This window comes from Hippoglossus hippoglossus, chromosome 9, assembly GCF_009819705.1.
Source record: "Hippoglossus hippoglossus isolate fHipHip1 chromosome 9, fHipHip1.pri, whole genome shotgun sequence".
Lineage (NCBI taxonomy): Eukaryota > Metazoa > Chordata > Actinopteri > Pleuronectiformes > Pleuronectidae > Hippoglossus > Hippoglossus hippoglossus.
In genome coordinates, this window is record NC_047159.1 from 5,408,891 (window position 1) to 5,429,517 (window position 20,627).

Genomic DNA, 20,627 nt, shown 5'->3' on the forward strand with positions numbered 1-20,627 from the left:
TACTGCGATAACCATTGGTGTTGACAATGTAAGACATGTTTGTGAGCTGTCACTTATGAAATAGCTGATACTATGGATAAATTAAATCACTTTTTTTCCTCTGTCGATCTGCTTTAATACATCTGTAACTACAGTAAATACAACAGCTATGGTATTAATAGTTATATGTAAATATATAGGATTGGTCATTTTATTTTATTTTATTTCAGGTTGCCTTGTAAAAAATGGTCTTATACAACAGATGAAAATGAGTTTGTCTGGCTGATTTACATTATTTTGTTTGTTTGCTGAGGAATGTCCCCATCAAATAACATAAATCATCTAATAAATATTTTACAAAATATTAAACTATTAGTTGAACCCAAAAAAATCAGGTAGAATGGGAGTTATTAGAGTTTATTTAAGTTAAAAGAACAGCAACATCACTGTGAGATTAGGTTTACGCAACAGAAATGCATGGGAGGTTTATCCGTGATCCCATTGGTTCAGTCGCCCGTCCGTCAAAAATACCAGCCAATCATTGAACGGCTATCATATTTGGGGCGGAACCTGAGCTGTACGCGCCTGCGCAGTCCAGTGTTGTGATTGTTAGCTTCAGAAACATGTCTGCCTCCATGGTGAGGGCGACCGTCCGAGCGGTCAGCAAGAGGAAGCTACTGGCGACCAGAGCCGCTCTCACGCTGGTAAGTTTGATCTACTGGTGCTAACATCGTCTAAATCACTATTTTATATGTGCGCAGTGTTGATTCAGGCCGTGTGGCGTCATCACCTGCTGCTGTTAGCTAACGTGACGTGATCCGGAGTTATCTAAGCTAGCTAACCAGCTAGCCAGCGGTGACTGGAACTTTACACGCCGACTATCTTTCGTAGAAACTTCTGTACAGTGTCGTTGGGCTCGTGTTGACCGATGTGCACACGATACACACTCGTGTGATAATACAAGTACAACACAAGGTTGTAAAAGTACATATTTCCTTTGTTTTTTACCAGATGCTAACCTCACTGACAGGCAGTACAGCGTTAGGATGCTAAGCTAACTGCCCCTTCGTGACGTGCGACAGACTTCAGTTAGTTAATAGTGACTGTTGTGTATAAACATGTGTATAAATATATATATTAAGTTATAGCTAAGTTAGTAACTCAACACTGAACAACGTTGATTTGTTGACGGGACACAAGCTACAATGTTAATGAGAATTATCCAGAGGTCAAGACAGTTCCTGTTTATTAAGTCAGCAGCTCCAGTTAAAAACAATACAACTTTACATCATGGTTTATTTAGCCTGTTCACACTTGATATGTGTTTATCTTGGGCACACTATTTATTATCCAGTGAGAACAAGCACGGAGTTAATATCTGCTTAGTAAAGACACGACTGGCCCGATGCTTTGAAAACAACACTAAGTTGTGTTTATAGCTTTTAAGAGTTAGTTAATTTCTCCAGTTTTCTGATTGAAACCCAGTCCTTCTGTCGCATGAGCCTGTTTTCCTTCAGCAAATGATTCCTGACAGTCCTGCGTCTGTTCAAGAGCAACAGGAACTATTTTAGCTAAATTGTCTTTATGTAACGGTACAAATCTGGTGTCTGTGTGCATCTGAGTTATTAAAACACAAACATCTTCTTAAAATTAAAAATTGTCTTTTGAGACTTCAGGAGCTCCGTTTATTCACGATTGTCCCAGTTAGTAAAGTATGAAACTAATCTATAAACTCTGAACACACTGTAAATGACTCCCACTGCAGTGAGCTGCCGGTTCATTGATCGTTATTATCGTTGGGATGATGGTGAACATCACCCTTGCGGTGTTGTGTCAAGATAATGTGTATGCACGGTGGCAGGAGGTGATAAAGAATAGGAGCTGAAGTAAACACCACATATTGGCAGAGGCAACTGCAGATGATGTCATTACACAGAGCTGCACTGTGGCTGTGAGGGATAATGATATATAATATGTCAAACTAGTAATAGTTGTTATGAACTGTACACTCGTAAATTAAATTGCTTAATTTGTGTTGCCTAGAAAAGGTGGAAATGCACCCTCACATTTAAGATCTTATGTTTCTACTTTTAAAAACATTAAACAAATATAACAATAAATTGTACGATTGGATCACAGTACTTGTTGAATAGCAATACGTATCGACTCGGCACCCAAGTGTCCTGATGGTATCTAATCAGGAGATAAGGATGTTGTTCACCTGATGTGTACTGAAACCTTTTTTCTTCTGTTGTCTCTTCCTCAGACTCCAGCAGCTGTGAACAAGATCAGAGTGTTGTTGCAGGACAAGCCGGAATATGTGAGTAATGCATTCAACCAGCATCCACTGACATAGTATATCAGCTAGTTGTCAATAAACCGGTTTGTCCTCAGCAAAGGAATTTATCCTCCCCTGCACTGGGTTGTTAAAAATGAACTGTTATAAATGTTTATGGATGTTTTTTATCAATTCATTCCGTCCTTACAAGGAGTGTAAGAGTATATGAGTTCATATAAGGCCACTAAATCTAAAGGTTCTATAAGGAAAGTCCGTCGAAATATGGAGAAGCAGGAGACTACAGCAACATCAGCAAATATCCATAATAACACATTTTTAGATTGTAGCTTTATCTTTGTAAAGCGGCAAAACTATCAAACAGCAGCGAACAGCCAGCATACGTTTCTCTAACTTAACGTAAAGTGAACCTCTCTCTCTCTCTCTCTCTCTCTCTCTCTCTCTCTCTCTCTCTCCAGCCGTTCTCTTTCATTCACTATTTGTGGCACTTCTCATGTATGCAGCTGAGTCATGCCTTCCAGGAGAAACTGCACTTTAACACTATTGTTTCTCTCTCTCCTGGTTTTTTCACTCTACCTTTCAATGTGGTTGATTAGAACAACTATAAACATTTTTGTTTCCAGTGTGGTCAGAGGTGTCATCTTACAGACTTGGTGTGTTCACGCTATGTGACGTTAACTCATCTGCATCCCATGTTCCTCCAGTCATGCATATAGAATATACAGGTTCTCTTTGTAAAGTTAATGACAATGCAGTGATGTTTGAGGGTAAATTACACAGGATGTTAATTGCAGTGTTTTGGTTTTTTAGATCGGTTTGAAGGTTGGAGTGAGAACTCGTGGTTGCAATGGACTGACGTACACACTGGACTACACCAAGGAGAAAGACAAGTCTGATGAAGAAGTACTGCAGGATGGTAAATAATGTTTTAGTATTTTGTTTCCCACATGAAAAGTGATTTTGAATTACTTTGGTTATTAGGGCAAGATTAGTATCAAGAAACCCAGTTTAAATGACACATAAATAATCTATATTTACACATAAATCCTGATTTAAGGGACATATTGCACAAACAAACTTCTGTATTTCAATATCGCACCTTGTTATAGAAATCAATTTATTGTTTTTTTTAAAAAATGTATATCTTGTTGCGTATAATATTTCTATTTTAACTTGTTTGTTTTGGAATCTGTTTCGATTGTTATTTTATTCTTATTTAGTTTCCCCTTGTGCTGCTACTTTTTTACTGCCGTTGTGTCAAATTGAATTTCACTTAAGTGGATCAATAAAGCAAAATCCTATCTTATTCGCAGCATGTACAACTGTCTGTGAAGGTGATTTAAAACAATACTACCACTTGATGATGTGTCAAATTCTTCACATGATGCTTTGATAATGAAATGCTTTGTTTGCTGTTTTGTTGTCTGCAGGAGTGACAGTGTTCATAGAGAAGAAAGCTCAGCTGACCCTCCTGGGAACTGAGATGGACTTTGTGCATTCGAAGCTGTCCAGTGAATTTGTCTTCAACAATCCCAATATCAAGGGCACGTGTGGCTGTGGAGAGAGTTTCAACATGTGAGCCTCCGTCCTCCCGCACCAACCCTGCTCCAAAGCTCGTCCCATCGGAAAAGACTGAGAGACTGAATGTTGACGAGGAAGTTAGACACGAGGAAATCGTTTGCGATGTGGACGTGCCTCCTTTCCTGCCTCCTTTCCTGCCTCCTCTCCTGCAGCCCACACACTGGTTTGAAGCCCACGTATGCATCTCTATGATCAAAGGAAGGTTTCAACACAATATGTGTCTGAAAACCATCTCAGCATAACTGATTTTAGTTTCAGAAACCTTTTGTCAGTGTTTTAGTTCTTGGATCTGCATTTTAAAAAGAAGCCAATAGAAGGACCTGAAAAACAAGGTGGTTTTAGCGACTTTCTACCATTTCACACTTATACGCACATTATTTAATAAGTAAATTTCAGCGTGACTTGTTTGCAGGAGGAAATGCTCACTGAGGTGAAGAGTTGATCAGGTTTAACTTGATAATCAGAAAGGATTAACCATGATACTATTAAAGGAGACATATTATGCTTTGTAAGTTTATCTCTCCTCAAGTGTGTTCATGCAGGAGTTATGTAAAAGTTTTGTTCGCCCAGCTTACCCAACCAGGTAAAGGGAGACCAAAGGCATTTCTTACACACTGGAGGTTGTTGACCAATCAGAGCAGACCTGGCTTTATCTGGAGGGGGGCCTTAAAGTGACAGAAGCTAAAAGTGTTTCAGACAGAGGCTGAAAGGAGGAGCTGCAGCAATGGACAGGATGAGGACAGTGATGTGTTTTCTGAACCTTAGAGCATATAGACCATTTCAAGAAATAAATTAAAATCACAAACGTAAACTTGAGCATAATATGTCTCCATTAAGTTGAAATGTAACCACCAAAATCAGCTGTTTGATAAACAGCTCGCTAACCACCGGTGGGAGAGGGCGAGCCACTCTTCAGTGTCTCGTCCCAGCAGAATACAAACATGGAGTTTGAGTGTCTTGAAACTGCTTTTTCAGTTTGTATAGTCTCTGAAATGTCTAAGTGTATATTTATCTCTATGTAAAGAATGTAAATCTCCCTTGAACCACAGAAACACGCACACAAGAAAAAGTAACGCACAAAACATGTATCCCTCAAATACGAGGTTCCATTTTGCTTGAATAAAGCCCGGAACTGGTGTCAGTGTAAACTGTGCAATAGGTCTGTAAATATGAAATAATAAAAGGCTAAATCCTGTTCTATGCAACTGTGTTTCCATCATCTCATCTCGCCATGGTGATGACTCATCAGTACGAGTTTCACTGTCTCCACGTTTCTGCAGCAAACTGACGAGCTGTCATCTCTTATTCTGCTTAAGGTTGATTATGGGACGAAAGAAATATGCACAGATATTCAACTTGAAGTGTATTTTTAACCCATATAAAGTATATATGGGAGTTCTCTACTTTTTCCAACCTGTGACAGATTGTTTCAGGACTTGGAAAGACAAACAAAGACTTGTTGAACACAACATCCTCATCTTTTTATTTAAGAAAGAACATAAATGGTGCCAACAAACACATTTCCTGCTGATTAAAGAAAATATAAATTCCCTCTCTTTTTCTCAGTGATGAAAATAATTTAGAAAAAGCAAACATATAATTTGGGTTGTAAGACTATGAAACATCCAGCTATGCTAACTCGCTCCACATCTGTATTTGAACCCATTGGATGAATAAAATAATTTTATGAACCCAGCTGCAAACATTGAACAGAGCAGCCAGTCCTGGGGAATTACAGCTCTACAGTGCAAAATGACTGCCTTTGTGCATGGACATGAACTATGTGTGTGAATTGAGTGAATAGTAAAATCCCAGGAGATAAGACACAAACACATGCTGAAGGCCTCCTGGTCAAGCCCAGTCAGATATGTGGCTCTGATGTCATCTTAACAGTTTCACAAGGAGAAATAGTATGCATAAGCAGAGATAATACAAGTGTGGTATAATGGTAACATTTCTCCATTACAGAACACAAGATAGTTTGTGAATTTTAAAAAGTCAGAAACTTCAGCACCCGTTAGTGTTATTGGTACTTGTTCACCTATTTATGGAACTTTCTCCCCCTTGATTCCTTCTGACACACGACTGTGTGATCTTCCTGTCTCAGTAAACCTGACTACGACTGACCTCTTGTTTCTGGTGTGCTGTGTGCCCTTCACTGCCACACTGTACCCGCTGCCCAGCTGGCTCTTTGGAGAGTCTATGTGTCGACTGGTGAACTACCTGCAGCAGGTGAGAGACACACAAGATAGTTCTACTTATTTTTTATAAAAACCTGTGGACCTTGATGATGTAATGGTTGCATCTAATATGTTGTGTGTTCCAAGTTACAATCTTCTGCCCCCGTGTGACAGTGTTGAATAATTACCAACAAAACATGATGATGACACAGTTAAATTAGATATTTGAAAATGTGTCATAATTATGCGTATTAATTAGAAATTATAAAGTTATGACCAAAACCGTCTTTGTGATGTCAAATTGACTTTGACCTTTGGATCCACCCATTATATAATATAAAGTCATGGGTGTACGTGAAGCACTTTGTTATAGCTGTTTTGAAAGGTGCTGTATAAATAAAGTTATTATTATTATTTATGTGTGGAACGACGGATGGACAACCTGAAAACATGATGCCTCCAAAATGTGGAGACGTCGATCACCCGGCACCCAAAGGAGAAGCAGAGATGAACTTTCTTTCATCTGGGCCCTGAAGGCCACTGTGGACATTTGCACTCATTGTTTATTTATAGTTTGTCCTGGAGATGAGAGGAGTCTGGTCCACTGTTTGTGTTGCATAGACGTATACACACACACACAAACACACACATACACACACAAAATTGTGCTCAAACTTAAACATGCTTGATTTTTTTTCATCAGATCCATGAATTATTACCTTAGAAATGAATGAAAATGTTGAAATACGCCTTAAATCTAAATTCATGGATTGGCCCCCTGACCCAAACCACAGCCTTCCACCAAGTTTAGCAGAAACCTGATCAGCTGTTTTGTAATCCTACAGACAAGTACAAAGAACACCAGTAAGTGACAGGTTTTAACACACACACACACACACACACACACACACACACACACACACACACACACACACCATGTGATCTCCTAAAAGAGGGCAAACAGCAATAGTCTGATTCCTCTCGTGACCTCCACAAGCTGCTGAATTATCTCAGTCACATTTTTCTGACTGAGCTGAACTGAAACTGTGTTTGTTCACTGGACGTCAAAATGTTTCTCGTCGTGGACGACAGAGGGAAACTCTCCATTTACTTTGAAAGAGTTTGCTGCTGCACGTGAGGATGTCATGATGTTAATGTGTGACGCACTAGAATTTAAATGGAATTCATTTGTTTCTTTTTAAATAAATAAATTGTTACAAGTGTATATTATTAGTTTTATTCAATGTTGGGCGCAGGCTCGTCACAGTTTACCTGGATTTCATTTCCTGCTGAAATGATCAACGCACAGTGACAGATGAGCACAACGTGTTGGGTGAGGTGGGGCCCAAATATCCGCTACACAAATGTGGATCTTTTTTGGCAAACATGTGGTGCTCTCTGCCAGGTGTAATCTGGAGGTGAACCCAAGTGGCCCATGTGGTAAGAGGTGAATCTACCATTGGTTGACGTGCAGTATTTCTATGGCTCACTTGTGGCCCAGATCTGCTGCAGGAGCCAATTGATCCATTTATTTATTGGTGATTGACTACATGTGGAAATGTGAAAGCAAAGACAAAGGTTGCTGCCTCTGTACATGACCTGAATTACCAGTGAGAGAAGGCTCTCCAGTTTCTATTCTACACAGTGGGAGACTACTTGTCTGTCTCATGCCTCTGGTGAGGCCTGAGGCAAATCACTAAATCAGTATTGGTCAATGACAGTCGTTTAATAATCAGACATTTGACACCAGCCAATAGGAAGGCTCTGGTTGCTTATGTCATTGTGTTGCCTTCAGGTGATAGTCTGAAAATTTGTGTTATAAATTGTATTATTGTGTTATTGTATACAACAGAGGTCACTAACAGGCAGACCGCGGTCCGGGTCCGGACCCAGAAGCCGTGGAGAAACAGGAGTGAGACGGAGAAAGTGGAGAAACAGGAGTGAGACGGAGAAAGTGGAGAAACAGGAGTGAGACGGAGAAAGGGAGAGAAACAGACGAACAAAGTGGGGGAGTGGGATATAAGAGGGGAACAAAGTGATTCTAAAACTGTTCAATTGTTAAGATGTGTTGAGATTTATTATCTGTAAAATTGGTTGAGACTTTTGAGTCAAGATGTGAAACAGAAAAAGGGAAATTCAAGCTTTTGCTCCCTTTATTTTATTTTTCTGAAGTTAAGCCCTTTATTTGAACATGCACAATTTTCACATTTTATTTATTTTCTCTTATTTTGAAATGCAGCCCTACTTTTATTGAGTTAATGAGAGAACATTATACATATCTGCAATCATACATATATGTTCAGTTCTATGTTACGTGACAATAAATATTGTCAAAAAGTTTTTGAATCGTACTGAATTCATTTGATTTGACAGTCAGGTATTTAGGACATGCAGATGTTGATAGAACTACTAGGCTACTTAAATATATATTACACTAAATAGTTAGACATTATGATCTTCCGGACCTTTGCTTCAAGAAATTTTCTCTAACTGGACCTCTTTAAATTTTAGTTGAATACCTCTGGTATACAACATGAATATGAGTAAAGGTGTATTTTTATACATACGTGTGTGTGTGTGTGTGTCTGTGTAGCGCACAATTAGATATGAATATAAAGATGTTAAAATGATAAATTTAATATCAAAACAGCTGCAGATTGAACGACTGTCTATCAAATAACCACTCGATTTATATATATATATTCACAGCAGTATACAAAATGATATGAATATAAAATGGTAAATATATACAGTATATATTAGTACATACAGAACAGTACGTACAGTACCAATATACATATATAGTATGCATAAGGCCTTTTTGTGCATATATATATATATATATAAATCATATAAAGTAATCATAAATCATATACAGTATTTATAAATTATATAAAGTATATTTATAAATCAAATACAGTATATATGAATAATATACACTGTATATACATTGTATACAGTATATATAAATCATATACAGAATATTTACATCGATTTAATTAAGCCACAAGAATCCAGAAGATGAAAAAATATATCGTTCATTGAAACAGCTGCTGATTGATCGTTTGTCTTTGAAATAATAACTAAAAGAAGTACGACGTTTTGTTAGTTACGTTTACAGGATTACGAGCAGCCCCTGAACGCCTCCTTTCACAAAGAGGAATAACTGGCGTGTCCCTGAACACCTCATTTAACAAACCAGTGTAACCAGTGATTTGCAGGCATAAGTCGCAGCAGCACAGGAGCTGGACACACACACACATCTTCCTCTTCCTCACCCTGCAGCAGCAGAACACAGGACAAGTCTCTCTTCAACATGGAGCAGAAACCACCCATCAACTTCTGCGCTGGACCCGCAAAACTCCCGCAATCTGTAAGTTTTGTGCAGCGTCGGTTCGCTCCGATCTGCGTGAGAGTGAATCTAGAGAAAGGCGCCACTGACGCGTCGCTGAGCAACGCGCTGATTCATTCGGTCGTGTCTGGTGATTTCGCACACGCATCCTCAAACCTGAGACTCTCACGTCGAGCCTCGGCTTGATTGATGACGACGTTTACAGAGTTGACACCTGAACGCGTCGTGCAGATGTGCGGGGGGGTAACATCTGGCTCGCGTGGTGCTGCTGCGCGTCGCGTGGCTGCAGCGGAGCCTGAAAACAGTGCGATGAGTTGCATCAGCCTCGATCCGGTCATGTGGAAAACCGGCTTGTTTGTGGCTCGCTGACACACACGCGCCTGCAGGGGGCAGCAAAAACCCCGGTGACCAACTTCAGATCAGAGACAACTTTTATTGTTCGAGTGCTAAACAATACAAAAAATCTGCTCATATCAAACCACAGGTGGAATTTAACAGATGTTTTTGACTGGAAAAAAGTCAAACTAATACTACATATTGAGTTCATTCACAGGGTTTTGTGACAAAGATGTATTTTGCAAAGTTTCTCTGCTGAAAAATGATCTTCAACCATTTACACGATCTGTTAATTGTTTTAATCAAGAACAAAATGAAACAATTTCAATCTTTATTGTTCCAACTTCATAACTTGAGGATGTGAAGACATATCTCTGCAGATTGAGTTCAGGGAAATCCTGCAGTTTTAGATTAGATATTCACGTAGAGATAAAATAAATAAAAACTGAATTGTTTCTAATAGCTCCCATGAATAATATCAGATGTTATTGCTTCCTTAGACAAACAGGACACACCTCTTTTAACTGGACTTTACCGTGTCCTCTATTTTATGTGAATATTAACATTTTCAAAAACATGTTTTTCAATAGCTCCCATGTCATGTGACCCACTGATTCCAAACTGATGTCTTTTAAATGTGATTGACTCTTGAGTAAGTGATTGATTGAAAAGGAGAATTGACAGATTCATGAGAATAAGTTACAGAAGCTACTTGAGTTCTCAGGAACGTCTGTATCTGGGTCAGACGGACTCTGAGCTCTTCTCCACCTCTTTCAGACACATGACTTCTTCTTGCTGTTCAAACTTGATCTTTTTAATCCTCTCTTGATGCCGCGTGTTGAAATACTTGCTGTGGCCTGTTGCAGGTGCTGCTACAAGCACAGAAGGAGCTCATCAGCTACAATGGCATCGGCATCAGTGTTCTTGGTGAGTATAGAAGTACGACATGAGTCGCGTGTAAATGATAATGAAACCGGACTATATACAGTTGCCAGTTTATTAGGGACACCTTTTAGATTAAAGCTAATGCAATAACAGATGTGCAGTAACTCCTCCTTTGTGACTTTTTGATTTCTGTTCGACCCAGAGATGAGTCACCGATCGTCAGACTTCAACAAAATCCTGAACAAAACTGAGAGTCTCCTGCGTGAGTTGCTGTAAGTGACTTTTATATTCACATTTACATGATCCTCTGTATCTTAGTACAGAATTAATCGGTTTAAGTTTAAGTGAGTTTACTGTGATGGCTGCTCTGCAAACGCCTTTTTTAACACTGTGACCTTTTGCCCTCACAGAAATATCCCCGCCAACTACAAGGTGATGTTCCTGCAGGGCGGCGGCTCCGGACAGTTCAGCGCCGTTCCGCTCAACCTGATTGGCCTCAAGGAGGACAGGTGTGCCGACTACCTGGTGACCGGCACGTGGTCGGCAAAGGCGGCGAAAGAAGCGGAGAAATACGGCAAAGTCAACATCGTCCACCCGAAGCTGGACAGTTACACGAGTAAGTCTCACCAGTGAAAACATCACCAGGACTATTTTATATCCATTTTCTGCCAGTAGATCCTTTTCACCTAAGTCCAACACACTGAACCTTTAACTATCCCTATGTCGTACATAGTTTCCGCTCGTATGAATTGGTCATTGTCATTCAGGCTGCGTTACGGCAGCTCTCTGGCTGCGAGTCCAGGCTGTTATGTAACCGACCAATGAAAGGCTCTGGAATGTGAGCAGCCTCTTTCACATTGTTGTGTCTGTTTGCTTTTCAAAGCCATCACAAAGACACTTTTATATTGTGTTGGAATTACATTCATTAGGGAACAACATTAATTCATCACTTCTCTCTGTCCCCTGATGGGCTGCTTGGTATTAAAGAACGTTTTCACAGGTTCCAGCTTCTGAAACCTTCAAACTGAAAATCTGAAAATAATGTTTTTTAATACAAAAGGATGAATTGTGAAAAACAATCTGTTGATGAATCAGTCATGAAGCTAATTGTAATTTGCAGCTGTACAAATCCCAATAGAATCTGGATGTTTAATCTAGATTGGAGAGATTCCACTAGATTAGTGTTGATTATATCACAGGTTTTAAAAGCAACTGGTTAAACTGTTTTTTTGCAGGAGGGTGTGAGAGGTGTATTTGGTTTCAGAAGTTTTCTTCAGAAGCTGGAAGAAGTTTTTTCTCAAAGATGGTTTCTGTCATTTGAGCTAGTTCTCTCTGACGTATCCTCTAGCGCCACCAGCAGGTTGACATCTATGTTTTTTACAGAAATGGCTCGACAGCTATTCGATGTATTGAAATTCTGTTCAGATAATCTGTGGTGGGCAAGAGCTGCTTTTGTTAATTAGCTAAAATTATTTTGCTAACTCCTGTAACTCATATGTTTAACATGATATGTGTTGAAATCAGCATCTTTGTATTTAGACCGTTCAGCCACGTCGTCACCAGCGTGTCTGTCGACTCTTCACTCTGGTTTAACCACGTTAGTCTTGTTTCAATCTCTGTCTCTCTCTTGGCAGAAATCCCGGACCCCAGCAGCTGGACTCTGAACCCCTCGGCCTCATACGTGTACTACTGCGCCAACGAGACCGTCCACGGCGTGGAGTACAACTTCACGCCCGAAACCAACGGGGTGGTCCTCGTCAGCGACATGTCCTCCAACTTCCTGTCCCGACCTGTGGACGTGTCGAAGGTGAGGACAAGAATGACGCTGAATCAAATATTCAGCTCTTTCTCTCATATCTCATGTAAAAATATAAGAATTAGGCAAAATAAGACCTGTTATTAGCATTGATAACATCAAATTACCGTGGCAATCTTTCCTCTTGTGTTGTGTAGTTTGGGCTGATTTTCGCCGGAGCTCAGAAGAATGTGGGCTCTGCCGGTGTGACCGTGGTCATCGTGCGTGAGGACTTGATAGGCCACACTCTGAAGGAGTGTCCCATTGTCCTGGACTACAAGGTGCAGGCTGAAAATAACTCCCTCTACAACACACCGCCGTGTTTCAGGTACAAACGCTCCTCGGTTTGTTGCATCAGAATCTCCTACAGATTGAACATATTTGTAAAATATACAGTACTGTGCAAAATTATTTGGGAATAAAAACATTAACAGTTTTAATTTGTCAATTAACTTCACAACAAAGGGCATTACATGTTTTTAATCGTCACCATCATTTTGTTCAGTATCTACATCATGTGTCTGGTGCTGGACTGGATCAAGAACAATGGCGGCAGTGCTGCCATGGAAACGCTCAACAACCAGAAGTCCTCCATAATTTATGACATCATCAACGCCTCCAACGGTTTCTATACGTGAGTATAGACAAAACTTGAGTGAGGGAAAAACTTACTGAGGACTTTCCAAAACTTTTTAAATATTGTTTTTAATTTAACCTTACACTGCTGGAGAAACACCTTCAAAATAAGAGCTCTTTTAAAATTATATAAAATACATTAAAAAAAAGAATGAAATCACAACACAGTGTGACACTTCTTGTACAAAATGCCTATGAAATGATCAACATCTTTATTTACAGTCTGTGCATGGAACCAGTGATTTTCGGAATTGGACAAAATCCTCACACGCACTAAAGTAAACACTGACGGTAACGGTGACGAAAGTGATTCGAGCAATGAAATGACAGATTCAAATCAGAGCTACTGTTCTATCCACACGTCCAGGTGTTCTGTAGACACGGCCTGTCGAAGCCGCATGAACATCCCATTTCATGTGGGGAAGAAAGACGGAGATGAAGCTTTGGAAAAGCAGTTCCTGGACGGAGCAACCACACGTGGAATGATATCATTGAAAGGTCACAGGTCAGTTTGTCGAACACAGGCCTCCTCTTGTTGTTTTTTGAAAACTTACAGGAGTTATTAGAGAAGATATTGAGTCCTACATGAGATATTATGTAAATTTGTTTCCTCATTGCAGTGCAGCTTCTGCATTTCAAGCCCTCAAACGTGACAATTTGTCTCCCCCTGCAGGTCAGTTGGAGGAATTCGTGTATCCCTGTACAACGCTGTGACAGTGGAGGAAGCTCAGACCCTGGCTGCCTACATGAAGGATTTCCTCAAAGAGCACCAATAGAACAGACCTCACATCGCCAAGTGGCTTCTTATGACTTCAACATCTTAAAAAGTGTGAGATCTGTGTTGGATCTGTAAAATGATTCCTGCTACGTAACACACATTCATTCTTCCTGAAAAGATTTAACCCCTTCAAGTGGCCAGAAATGTCTTAATTACATCTGTGTTTCATAGAATCACAACTCTAACAAATGCATAGACTGAAAGTGCTTTGATAGTTTTCTTAATTCTTGTTACTTACTGTTTACATTCCAGTAAATCTAACTTGGTGATACTTCCATTTTGCAGTGTGTTTTCTGAAGTGCTGTTTTCTAGCTGACCACAGAAATCAATGATAAACGACCAAACTATACACTCGTTGTTTGAAAAGGCCATAAATCTTCCCTCCATGTGACATGGACCAAACCCCCCCAAAAAACCCCAAAATTTAAATAATGGTTTCTATCATTTAAGATTGTTCTTAACACACTGGTGTTCGTTTAATTTGTCGTTTGATATCATAAAAATGGGGGAAAATGTCGTGATTGACAGCAGAGACTGACTTGTAATTGGTCAAAACTCCAAATACGCAAAATGCCGTCGTTCGTATCTCTGATATTTGAGCTTCATTTCTGGATGGTGGGAGGAAGTGAAGCCGTGTCGTCCATCTCTATTTACAGTCTATGGAACAAACTGCCAGCAGCATTATTTATTTCAAATCACTGATTAAAGAAACCGTCAGTATTATCTCAAAATGTCCCATAATAAGGACAAACGTCAATCACAAGTGCCCAGAACACAAGATGAGTTCAGTCTTCAACCATCAGATCATCGGACTTTCTGCTCAATAAATTACTTTAACGGTTAAATCATGTATCAAAATTGTAATTTTCACGTTGATCGACGACTTATTATTTTGGTTCGGACTAAACTGAAAACTCTGACGGTCCAGACCAAACAAGGCAGGTGAGAAAGTGCCAAAGCAAATAAAGTTTACAATATAATTCAAGATCCAACTTAATTGTTATCACACTATTAAGAATATTTAACCCTCCAACACTGAAATATCACCACGGACAAGAAAGTTGATAAACCCATCATACATGTATGTGACTGAGCCCGTTGCTGCTGCAGCCGGAAGATGAGCATCAAAGCATCAGTAAGTTGGACCTTTGTCAACCTGCTGTTTCCAAAGTCAAAAATTATATATAATTTAAGCTGACTTTAACAATAACCCATTTGCAGCCAGTCTCAAGTGGTTTTCGTTCAGGCGGTGAAAAGGGTTGTCCCTTAACTAGAAGGTCGGTGGTTTGATCCCCAGCTCCAGTGTCTATCCCAAAGTTCCCCTCATGGCTGTGAAGAATATAAGAAGCTCTGTATATAGAGGATTGCATGAACATGTGGGTGATTGCATTTACATCTATAAAAAACAACACAGTTTAGTGAATTCCCCGATGTGTCGGAGCATCAGTGGTCGGTCTGGTTATTTGTGCAGCCGGTGAAGTGTGTGATGCAACAGACTTGAAACTTAGAGAGCAGTGGAAATTAAAAAAAATTAACCTGGTGTCGAGTTTATTATGCAGCTACTTCACAAGCACAGTTAGTCTCTTGCATGTGAATTTAAGAAACCACCTCCTGCTGTTTCGCTGACAGCATGAACGGCTCCGTGCGCAGTGGAGTGAGCCGGTCTGCAGACATCAGCACGGGGGGGTGGGACGGCCCCGTGGCGAGGGAGACGCTCCTCCATCTGGACGTCCAGAGGCCAGTTCCCCTGCTGCATCAGCCCCGCTGAGGCTGTTCCTCAGCACGACGCTGCAGCCGCACCAGCTCCAGGAGCCCAGTGTGTATCCGACTCTGACCTTTGACCTCCCGGGAGAGTGAGCCCGCTGTTTTTAGTTTTCAGAGAAAAACTGAAAAACCCCAGAAACAAGTTCACGTTTTAAATCGTCTGTCAGACTTGTACAGACTTGTGTCACAAGAAAGTTTTGAAGAAATTCAAAGTGTTTAAACATTTATTATAAAGTGCTTTTCAGAATGCAGGTTACACAGAGTTTCAAACAATAAGGGAGAAACCAAAATGAACAATTAGGAAAATCAAAAATACAAGTATATAAAAACACAAGAAGAATGACACAATTACAGCACGGAAGAAAGAAAGAAAGAAAGAGACAGAAAAAGAGAAAGAAAACTCATCAATAAACAGGAACAAAATATGAAAACTAGATGTTTTTGCTGCAGATGACCTCTAGGTGGAGGTGTTCTACAAGAATCTTGTGTTTACAAAATGAACAAATGGACGTCTGACACTTGATGGCTGTTACTGCTACTGCCTCATCATTCAATGTCCCCTTACACACAGGCTATTCTATTTAAGTTGCTTGTACTTCTGACTTCGTGAGGACCCTCATTGACATAAAACATTCCTCTAATTCTAAAAACAAGTCTTCACCCTCAAACAGCCCATTGAAAAGGTGAGGACTGGACAAAATGTCCACACTTTCCAAAAATGTAGGATTTTGATATAAGGATTTTTTTTGTGAGTGTCATAATGAAAAAGTAGCAACATTTGGTTTGAATTTTCTCAGAAATTATACAGTAAAATCTTCTGAAACTTGACATACAGACAGTGGGATTCACCATGAACAAGAGTGAGGTGAAATATCTGTGCCACCTCTCAAAGATTAAAAGAACTAAATTGTAATATGAGCAAGTTATGAATGCAAAATTAAAAAGTAACCAACTTTCCCTTAAGTCTTCATAAACATACATAATATTCCATGTCTTTATACTTGTTTATGTTTTGTGAGGAAATCAAATCAATCGTCCATAATTAGTGACATTAAACGTTCAACCTTCATCTTCGGCCTTTTCCCCACTCCAAGGACCTGTACCGTAAAACCACGAATAGAAGAGCATACATTTTTTAATGGGCAGCTGGCATGACCCGGCTTTCACAAACGATGGAGCACATGACCTCAGTTGACAAGGTCAGTGTTTAAGCTGAAAAAGATCCTCAAGAGATATTAAAGTCGAGTACACACACACACACACACACACACACACACACACACACACACACACACACACACACACACACACACACACACACACACACACGTATATTCATGTTTTGTTTCTTCTGATAAGGTCAACTCACCACCACAGGCAAAGGCCACTCAAAAAGTATATAAAGTATATAAAGTAAAATATAAACGATATTGCATTTAACTTTCTACAAATGATTTACACGTAGCCCAAAGAAATTGGCACTGAAGCACATCAACGAATATATAAATCATAATATCCCACTTGTAGAAGACAGTATTGTTTATTTAAAAAACTATTTCTTCTCAAACTCCTCCGTATCTTTAATCTCCTGTTACTCACTAACTGCTGCTGTGATGTGGTTTTTGCTCTGGCTGCTCCACCAGGTTCCTGGATTTACTGTGAACTTGGCGGAGCAGCTCTCTTCTACTTTGTGCCCCGGTTGTAGGAAAAACCTCCAGAACCTTCTGCTGCTTCGTGATTTTGTCTCACTGGGACACTTCAAAGCTCTGATTAAAAAAAGACGTGAGTAACTGAAGAGTGCAAACGCTGCTTCTGAGCTTTTCTCTCGTGTATCTGGTGTCTCTTGTCAGTTTCTAACAAGCTCTATTTCTACTACATTCTTCCTCATTGTTCTTGCTCAAATCCTACAATTCTGTAACCTCCAAATTATTTATCATCTTGGCCACGTCTCCCTCAAAAGAAGATTTGAATCTCCTGGTTAAAATTAAATCAAATTAATAAAACTACCTATATTAGTTACAGGAGGTTGTTTACAGTTGTTGCCGGCACTTGATATCTGGGAGCAGGATATTTTAGGTGAGTGCTCTCCAGATGCCTGTCGTACTGATGCACACTGGTATAAAAAGGCTATTAGTGAGCAGTGATGTTAATAGAACATGAGATGCACCATTTTCAGCGCTTTTTATCTTTCATGCTTTACAACTCTGTCGGTGCGTGAATGGGTGGAATGAGTGGGAATTGAACTATTAACCTGGTAGGCTCTCGTGGTAATATCTGTATTACGATGCAGCCCACTGTTATGGAAGCAAAATACATCCTATTTATTTCTTTATATTATATCTTATTTGAAATATATCAAGGTTGTAAGTAATCATGAAGAGTAACATCTGAAACTAAGGGGGGGGGGAGCCTCAAGCAATTTTTTTTTTAACTTTCATTTTGAAATGTAATGAAACACAAGGCAAAGTTGATCCTGGAGTTATTATTTTATATAACATCCATGATGATTCTTTCCAAAAAAGTAATTTTGGCTGTTAGCAAATATCAATACCAAGAGCAGGGGAGGAACTCTGAATGCTGCTGTTGACTGTGGATCCCCAGAGCGGGAGATGTTGGACCTGCTGCAGAGCTTTGTGTGCTGAAAGGTAAAAAATGTTCTGCCAGAGTGAGGAACTGCTTTAAGCGAGATGAGTTATTTTTTTTTTCTCCATCAGAAGGATAAGACACTGCCTCATCACTTTCTTTATATCTGCAGCTTTTCCGAGGCTCGGTCTCTCAGCGGGCGGTTCCACGGTCATCTCTGACTGTGGCCTCGAAAAGCCTCCGCGCTCCCATCAGCTGCAGGAACTTTAGCATCATGCTCATTTCAGTCCAGCTGTCGATTTCTTTGCAACTTTCTATTAAAGCCACAGGGGCATATAAGCACATATCTGAAATCCTGTACTTCCAGCTTTACTGTAGTGTGATTTGGTTCTTCAGTGTAGCGAGACTTCAAGGCTCCCGGCAAATTCAGCAACTGCAGCTGGCTCTGCTGTTTTTAGCTTATTTGTTGTGTGTTTTTTGGCTCAGTTCCTAGTTTTACTCACAATACTTGTAATACAATTCACAGAAACTGTGCTTGGAAACATGGGAAGAAAAAACGCCTTCTGTCTGGGGCTGTGGCTTTTATTCTTAATTTTAACATTGATTCAAACGTGGGGAGAAAGTTCATATTCAAACCAAAATGACAGGTTTGAACTCAATATACAGTTTAGATGCACATCCAGCAGAGGACGTATCACTAAACCTATGTTGACCGATCAGTAAACAGCTTCACTCAACATGATCACTACTGCACAGACTCTGGCTCCAAGTGACGTCAAAATCTCAAAATGGCGACGCCTGTGTCCAGGATATTTTGGCTTAATTTTCGTTCAGTGAGAGGCATTTCTTCTCTGTCTCAAGAAACGTGCCACAACACAACATGTACAGCACGTTTCTGGAATTAAGGATATCTTAACTGCATTTCTAAGATACCTATAAACCCCAAAAGTCCATGCAACTAAAACAGGAGACATAGTCTGGAACAAATCAGGGCATGTAAATGAGCAACGCCGAACAGATGTAAAATTGCTCAATCGAAGAGCTGCAGTCGATTAAAAAAATCTGGGTTTACAAACAATCCTGCGATGAGTTACAACAGCCACTAGAGGGTGCAAGCTTCAATTGCAGTCAAGCATTGACTGGAACAGGCTCAACAATTTGTGGATGAATGCAAAGTGTGATTGTGTTAAACAAACATTTTTACTTGAGCTTATAGCTATGAAATGAACTGGGCAGTGTTAGACTCGGCAGCCAGGAAATAATAAATCAGAAGCACAAATTTAAATTCCGATAGCTGCAGCATTAGGGGAATTTCAATAATTTGAATAGATGAAAATGTTGTCTTCGCTAATTGTGTTTTCAGTCTTTCCAATGAAGATTTTGCTCTTGTGCTTCTATCAGGTATAAAGAGACAAGTTCTTTATACTCTGCTCTCTGCCTAAATGCAATTTGGATTCCGACAAAATGCCAAACCTCTCGGTAATTTCCCAAAAAGCATTGTCCATGACCCTGCTGCAGATCAGAGCGGGGGGGGGGGAAGAAAGCAAGTGAAAGATAAGAAGCGGCAGAGGAGCTTTGAAATGCGAGTGGGGTTACGGCGGAGATGGGAGGTTGTAGCAGGATCGTGTGGTGATTCTCGGCCTGTCAAGCCCACTAATGTCGAGGTAATGCCACCGGTGGGCTGCAGTAAGGCAGTGATAATGAAAAACACCGGGGAAGACAATATCAAATGGCTCCTCTACATCCTACAGTGGAGATTAGTCGACACAAAAAGTAGGGTGGCGGAGGCAGAGGAGGCAGCAGCAGGCTTTAGTGCTGCTGATTGAGTCTCTTGTCAAGAGCTCCGTGCTAGCTGCATGAAAAGTTACTGTGACTGACACGCACACACACACACACACACACACACACACACACACACACACACACACACACACACACACACACACACACACACACACACACACACACACACACACACAGTCTGCATGTCCTCAAAGTCTATTTTCTATAGATACTGTATTCTGCGTGCTTAGGGGACATTGTTGTTCTGCCTTCATTCCAGCAGTAGGTGTCGTCACAGCTGGATCCAAATCCAAATATAGAGCTGTGTCGCACGAAAACTTGAACACATAAAAGCAGTAATATGACAATAAAAATAAATGAAGTGAAAAGAAAACAGTAAAGCACAGTAAAAAACCCATTGGTGATATGGCGGGATCTACAGCTATGTCCCAATTCAGGGTCCGTCTTCGTCGACTAGACTGTCCCATTTCAAAGGCTCCTCCAAATACATCCTTTCATCCATGAACAACAACGTTTTTTTGATGAATAATGATACTGGCGAGCGTTAAGACACTTAAACTTGCCTAAACATTTATTAGGATACAACTCAACCGAGCTGATGACACACATGTAAAAAAAACATGGGGCATTTATACTTTCTCGTCGTGTCCAACTGTAGC

General features: G+C 40.1%; 2 protein-coding genes across 2 annotated transcripts; both read left to right on the forward strand.

The window, feature by feature from the left end:
• Nucleotides 1–527: 527 nt before the first annotated feature.
• isca1 (iron-sulfur cluster assembly 1) lies at nucleotides 528–5,051 on the forward strand. The gene is made up of 4 exons (XM_034596482.1): nucleotides 528–683; nucleotides 2,246–2,299; nucleotides 3,086–3,191; nucleotides 3,706–5,051. Exons 1-4 carry the CDS (start codon nucleotides 603–605, stop codon nucleotides 3,852–3,854), a joined length of 390 nt encoding a protein of 129 aa, XP_034452373.1. The 5' UTR covers nucleotides 528–602; the 3' UTR covers nucleotides 3,855–5,051.
• A 4,184-nt stretch (nucleotides 5,052–9,235) lies between these two features.
• psat1 (phosphoserine aminotransferase 1) lies at nucleotides 9,236–14,095 on the forward strand. The gene is made up of 9 exons (XM_034596553.1): nucleotides 9,236–9,409; nucleotides 10,591–10,651; nucleotides 10,812–10,881; nucleotides 11,020–11,225; nucleotides 12,244–12,416; nucleotides 12,563–12,732; nucleotides 12,910–13,038; nucleotides 13,408–13,545; nucleotides 13,714–14,095. The coding sequence occupies exons 1-9, from the start codon at nucleotides 9,353–9,355 to the stop codon at nucleotides 13,814–13,816; spliced, it is 1,107 nt and encodes a 368-aa protein (XP_034452444.1). The 5' UTR covers nucleotides 9,236–9,352; the 3' UTR covers nucleotides 13,817–14,095.
• The last annotated feature ends 6,532 nt before the right edge of the window (nucleotides 14,096–20,627 follow it).

Bases quoted from the DNA above. Each gene is read 5' to 3' on its own strand.
- isca1 (XM_034596482.1), top strand. From the start codon at position 603: ATGTCTGCCTCCATGGTGAGGGCGACCGTCCGAGCGGTCAGCAAGAGG. The intron at 684-2,245 runs GTAAGTTTGATC...TCTCTTCCTCAG, and splicing joins CCAGAGCCGCTCTCACGCTG to ACTCCAGCAGCTGTGAACAA. The intron at 3,192-3,705 runs GTAAATAATGTT...TGTTGTCTGCAG, and splicing joins TGAAGAAGTACTGCAGGATG to GAGTGACAGTGTTCATAGAG.
- psat1 (XM_034596553.1), top strand. From the start codon at position 9,353: ATGGAGCAGAAACCACCCATCAACTTCTGCGCTGGACCCGCAAAACTC. The intron at 9,410-10,590 runs GTAAGTTTTGTG...GGCCTGTTGCAG, and splicing joins CCGCAAAACTCCCGCAATCT to GTGCTGCTACAAGCACAGAA. The intron at 11,226-12,243 runs GTAAGTCTCACC...CTCTCTTGGCAG, and splicing joins GAAGCTGGACAGTTACACGA to AAATCCCGGACCCCAGCAGC.